General features: G+C 33.1%; 1 protein-coding gene across 1 annotated transcript; it reads right to left on the bottom strand.

Annotated features, from left to right (window-relative positions):
* Positions 1 to 1,756: 1,756 nt before the first annotated feature.
* Positions 1,757 to 3,753, bottom strand: LOC141698632 (gibberellin 2-beta-dioxygenase 1-like). The gene is made up of 3 exons (XM_074503404.1): positions 3,151 to 3,753; positions 2,731 to 3,070; positions 1,757 to 2,212 (listed from the first exon to the last, which is right to left on the bottom strand). The coding sequence occupies exons 1-3, from the start codon at positions 3,693 to 3,695 to the stop codon at positions 1,958 to 1,960; spliced, it is 1,140 nt and encodes a 379-aa protein (XP_074359505.1). The 5' UTR covers positions 3,696 to 3,753; the 3' UTR covers positions 1,757 to 1,957.
* Positions 3,754 to 6,147: the final 2,394 nt, after the last annotated feature.

The raw sequence follows: 6,147 nt of genomic DNA, 5'->3' as shown, positions 1-6,147 counted from the left end.
ATTTCATTTTAAACTAGTTTATTTTTAGGTTGTGTTTACTCGATGATAATGGAATGACAAATGAATGAAATGAAAATTTATAAACAAAATGAGAGAGACAATTTTTATGAAAAATAATATGAAAAATATAAACAAGGGGAATAGAACACTTCATTCTAGGGCTGCACATGGGTTTGGATTGCCCGAGTTATAGGTGATTTTACAATCCGACTCAATTAAATTGATTTGAAATTTTTTAACTCAACCCGTAAAATATAAGTTCATAATCCAACTCTACCCGTCGTACATCGGTTTGTGTCAGTTTGGCTCGGTTTGGATGGGTTGAATGATTATAGTGCTAATATTAAAACTTGACTTATCATAATTTTAGTAATGTATATCATATCGTAAATAATATGCATATCCAAATAAATTAACAATACATCTGTAACCGAAAATGAATAGCAAACATGAATTGAACAAATAAAATTATATCATATTACTTAGAAATCTTAATATGATATTGGAGATGGAAAATAAATATACAAACCATTTAAAATATGGTAATAGTTACGTGCAAATATATGAGAAAAGGTGTAAATACATGTCAGACTTAAAAAATTAAGATATTGTAGTAGTTCCGTGAAAACAACCAAGAAGAGGTGAAAATACATATCAAACTTAAAAAATTATATAAAATTATGGGTGATATATTAATGAATCGGGTTGAGTTGAGTTAGGATAAAAATATTTGTAACCCGTACCCAACCCATTTATATCGGGTTGATAAAAAACAATTCATCTATAATTCGGTTTACGTTGGATCAGATTTTTTGGGTTGAAAAAAAGTTAAGTTGGGTCGGATTGGTCGATTTGCTCAACCGATATGCCGCCCTACTTCACCCGGTCTTCCCCGAAAACGACTATGAATTTTATTACATTATCTCCCGATTTCATTACATCCAAGTACACACTCGGTATAATGTGAAAGCTGATATTTATGCTCCAATTTGAGCAGAAAAGTAAAAAAGAACGATAGAGAATGGATAGCCAGTTAGTATGACTTATTCTTCTATTTCTAAATGCGGTATGCGGTTTGAAAAATATTAAAATAAATAATTTATAATTTAAAATAATAATTGACTTACAAATAATAAGTGTGTGAATACTTATAAGTTAAATAAGTGTTTAAATAATTTGATTTATAAGTCAGAATTTTTTTTACCTAATTAAACTACAATAAATATTTTTTATATATAATTATCTTAATTCGTGATTTCTAAATTAGAAAAATATTTAAAAATATAAATTTTAAAACTAAAGTTAATAAAAAAACGAAAAATTAAAATAAGTTGAGAAAAAGTACGTTACTCCTAACATTCAACTTATCAGCTTATAAATTATAAATTTCGCTAATAAGTTGAGTTGAAAAACACTCACCGATAAATTATTACAGGCTTATAAGTAAATAAGTCACTTAAACCGTGCCGGCCAAATAGGCCCCTTTCCTCGTATGCCACATATATTCAAAATTACGTGGGCCCGTTTAATTCGTAAAAAATGTAATTTATAACTTAAAGATGAAAAATATATGAATATCGTAACTTATAAATTATTTAAATGTTTGAATAGCTTGAAATATAAATTCCTTATAAGTTAAAAATGTATTTGATAAATTATACTTATAAGTAATAATTTTTAGAACACTTGCTCCAAGCCAGAACAAGAAATAAGTTGACAAATTGCAACAGAACAAGAAACAGAAAAAAAACAGATGGCAAGGTTAATAACCGAAAAACGTGGAATATAGAAGAGCAAAATTTGGATACATTTAAGTGGTGAGAAAATGGATTGCAAGCTTTTTCCTCTATCCTTTATGGAAAATATATCTAACCTGCACCTACTATCAAAATTTAAACTTGTGTTCCTATCAAATATCTGCTACACCAGCCACACAGAAACTTTTATGAGTGTATATCTAAGAGGCTCTGATTTTCTCAAACAAGCACAATCTGTTGTCTGCAAGTTTTGATTTATATGCAGATTTTTTATACTCAAACCAAGTGAACTCCTTGTACAAGCTGTTGTTGCTTCCTTCCTTGAGCAGTGAAGGCAATGGGGCTATTTTCTCACTCAATGGTGGTCCTCCAAAGTATATCATTGATACTCTTGATTTATAGCTGTTTGCCAATACCCTGTGCCTCACACTTTTGAATCTCCCATTGGTCATCACCTACTCAGTCAAATTATATGAAAACTCCATCAAACAGACTGCTATAAATATCAAGGACATGTCTCTTTCAAGAAAGAAGCAAATTTATAACTACTTAAAAGTATCTGTACCTCAGTACATTTCATAAAATTACCATGCAGACACAGCCCTATATAGCATGTCCCTCAACAATCAAGTTGATGCTTGAAATAGATAAATTTATATGTCATGAACCCACAAAGATTCATGTGACTCACCTTCTCAATCATTACATAACAACCTATACTCCAAAACACAGTCAGCGAGAGAGAGAGGAGAGGGAGAGGGAGAGAGAGAGAGAGGGGGAGAGAGAGAGAGAGAGAGAGAGAGAGCATGGGACTAGATAAACAGATAAAGTTGAGTTCATTAAAGTAGTTATTTCGAACATTGTAGAAAACTACAAGATATTATTGTATTAATGCAACAAGCCCACAAACTTGACATGAACTATAGAAAACCGAAAGTTGATTATAGTGGTGGGGTGTTGGTATTATTTTTACCTGTAAGGAATCACCGACATTGATGAAGAATGAGTCTTGGTCTGCTGGAACTGGAATCCAAGAGCCTTCTTTCAGTGAAATTTGAAGGCCTGAAGTGTTATTGGATCTCAGAACTGATATGATTTGTGGATCAGTGTGCTCTCCAAAACCAATCAAATGTTTACCATGAAACACTGGACATGGTGGATAGTGATTCAACCTAAAAACAGAGTCACTCTGTTTATCCATCAAAAGTTCACTAAACACATTCTTTTGTTGAATCATCAGCCCTTCTGCTAACATTTCAAGAATGTCACAGGCCATCTTTTTCACTGCTTTTACATAATTATTCACACACAAACTGCACCATAGAAAATTCTGTTTAATAATAATTAAAAAAAAATTGTGACTTCCATGAAACAAATTATCAGTCTTTGTTACCTGAAGTTTTCAGGAGTTTCACCAACAACTGATGCAATTCTTTGACAATCATTTTCTAAATTTGTACTTAAGAGAAGATATTCGACCCATCCTACGTCGCCATTCCGGCCAATGCTTTTATTTCCATAGCCAACAGGGTCAGGAGGACCTGCCTTTTCTTTCTCAGACATAGGTGAAGAGAAAAACTTGATTGCTTTTGATTCAAGTTTGGAGATAAATTCAGTAGGGATGCCATGGTTGATGACTTTAAAAAACCCGAATTCTTCGCAGGCCTTGACAAGACATGATTTCGAGTCAGGTTGAGAGAGGTCAATGAGGGGAATCAATGTGTTGGTAGATTGGCTAGAATTCACTACACAAAACTGTTCCATGTTTGGAGATTGCTTGGACATGACAACCATAGTTTTGGATGAGAGAATGCAAAGATTTATGAATGCACTGGTGTGCAAAGGTGACTTGTACAAGTGCTGGTTTAACACAGAAATGAGGGATTTAATGTAAATATGTTGTATCTTATTGGTTGTGCAGAGATAGATGAAAGGCATGGTGGTTTTGCTTGGCTATTTATAGGGAGGAGGAGGGGGGAGAGATTTTTAAGTAATATATGCTTCCTGCTACTTTCCTAGCATTGCATAGTATCAAAAAGTTACAGGTATATATTCTCCTCGCACATAATAATTATCAGTATTGTTTTATTTTATAAAACTAATAAAAAAAATAATTGAAACTTTCGTGGCTTTTTAACTCATCCAAATAAATTTCTGAAAGATAAATTTTTTTAATTTTTTCAATAAAACAAGAGTTGTATATATATTTTGTAGCACTTCTAATTTTCATTGTATTTGACTGTCCAAAGGTATTCTTGCATAAACACCCAAGGATATCAATATTTATAATTTTAATTAAGAAACATATTCGTGAAAATCTTTTTTATGTTAGAAAATGGTAAAGTTCAAGACACTAATCATGTGTGTTCTTGATGAAATTATCGGAAACTAACAAACGAAGGTTTTTACTTTTCATAAGAAGATAAACTTTTATATTTGGATCTAAGACATTTTCTTAACGTAATCCAGAAATGAGAGAAAAGTTGCTTATTTATATAAAGTCTTTTTAGTTTTAGTTGACAAGTGAGTTGTGAATTTTTTAGACATACTCAGTGGACTTGAATATAAGCTCAGGGCTTGTGAGGCTGATCAGGAGACCTGAGCATATGCTCGGGCTTGTGAGTTTGTGTTAAGCCCTTAATCAACTGTAGAGGGGGTGGGTGAATACAGTTCATTCAATCAAATCGACAAAGTTTCAATAGAATCAACAGTTTTTATATTAACTGATAAAAACTTATTACAATCATACTCTCTCGAAAGGATGAACAAAATTCCTTGAGAGCTGCTAGGTTATGCGAAAGATATAACAATGTCGCAATGCATATAGCATGAACCTAATATGTGCTTTATATAGAGCACAACTACCAATGTATAAGGAATCCTATTCTATTAACAACAAGGAAACCTATACAATTGCTTCTGAGATAAAGTCCTTCACCGACTTGAGTTCCTGTTTCCTTTTTCTCCTCAAAGATCAACTGATGTGACAAATACTGATTTCATCATCCGTTGACATCATCATCCGTTGATATCATTATCCGTCGATTATCAACATCCGTCGATGTCATCATCATCCGTCGATGCTTGTAGTCATCATTCGTCGATGCTGGTAGTCATCATCCATCGATGTCATTATCATCCGTCGATGCTGGTAGTCATCATCCATCGATGTCATTATCATCTGTCAATGCTTCTGATGGTTTCAGTTTGATATCATCAATTGCTCCTAACAATCTCCCCCAACTTGTTTATTATAGAAATATGGACAAGTTCCAATTGATGATGTCAAAACTATCTAAATGCAGGAATCAAGTTTGCATATTCAATCTTGCTTCAGTGAATATCAGACTTTACACTTCATCATGGACTGCTTCTTTAACTTGAGCAATGTCAGAGGTTAATTCCACTTCCTCAGCTCAGAATGCTTCAAAAAATCTTCCTTCTTCTTCTTTCCAACAGCTTTGGCTTTGTACTTTGAAATCTTTGACTTCTCTCATATCGTCTTTTTTCCTTTAAGATTCAAGTCAACAGTTACTGTAATTTGTGATCTGAGATCTTCTGCTTGACTGATTTCCCTTATAACTATACCTCTAGTTGGTATGTTAGAAGGATCATCTTCATAAAGTACTTGAGAAATAACATCAATGTCAGCATTTGCTGTCTTCATGGAATTCTTGAAGTCTTCCTCCATTTTCCTTAGCTGTTCAAGATCAACTCCAGAACTTTTTTTGCAAATATTCTTCTACTCTCCTCAGAGTCAAATAATTGAATCTTCGGATCCTTATAGAACAGAGTTGTTTGTCTTTCATAGATTGAAGAAATTGACTTGCTTCACCACCAGCTTCTATCTCCAGAATACCTTGGTCTTCATCAGCAATGTTAAATCTTCAACTCTTCTTTTTCTTCTTTTATTTTCTCCTTTTGCTATCCTTCTGTCCCCCCTTATTACCTCCATAAGAATTTTCAGCATCAGTACTTGTCAATGACAATTGTTTGCATTTAGATTTAATAATATTCTCCCCCTTTTTGGCATCATCACTAAGCAGTAGAGAAAGAATCAGCTCCATTAAATTCTGTACTTCTGTAAGTTGAGCAGACATTTGATCTTGTTTAGCTTCCAATCTAGCTTGACTGGCTTCAATTGCAGTGTGTCTGGCAACTATTGGTGAAATTTATTTCTGAATTTTCTGATGAGTAGTCAGCTTTGAAGCAATCAAAGATTCTTTAATCTGATTGATTTGAGTAGTAGTTGCTTCATGAGCTGTGTGTAAGGATCTGACAACTAAAGTTGATGCTTTCAGATGATTCAGCATATCAGGATTTGTAATCTTTTGTTCTGTTGTTTCCAGATGTGCAACAGCTTGTGTTCTGGAAATAGGATAAGTATTAT

The sequence above is a fragment of the Apium graveolens genome, chromosome 11 (genome assembly GCF_009905375.1).
Source record: "Apium graveolens cultivar Ventura chromosome 11, ASM990537v1, whole genome shotgun sequence".
NCBI classification, from domain to species: Eukaryota; Viridiplantae; Streptophyta; class Magnoliopsida; order Apiales; family Apiaceae; genus Apium; species Apium graveolens.
The sequence above is the reverse complement of the archived record's forward strand: the minus strand, read 5'-3'. Positions and strand labels throughout refer to the sequence as shown.

Excerpts from the sequence above, each read along its gene's own strand:
- LOC141698632 (XM_074503404.1), bottom strand. The coding sequence starts at position 3,695 with ATGCCTTTCATCTATCTCTGCACAACCAATAAGATACAACATATTTAC. Across the intron at positions 3,071-3,150 it reads GAAACTCCTGAAAACTTCAG|TTTGTGTGTGAATAATTATG; the intron begins GTAACAAAGACT and ends TCTATGGTGCAG. Across the intron at positions 2,213-2,730 it reads ATGTCGGTGATTCCTTACAG|GTGATGACCAATGGGAGATT; the intron begins GTAAAAATAATA and ends TTGACTGAGTAG.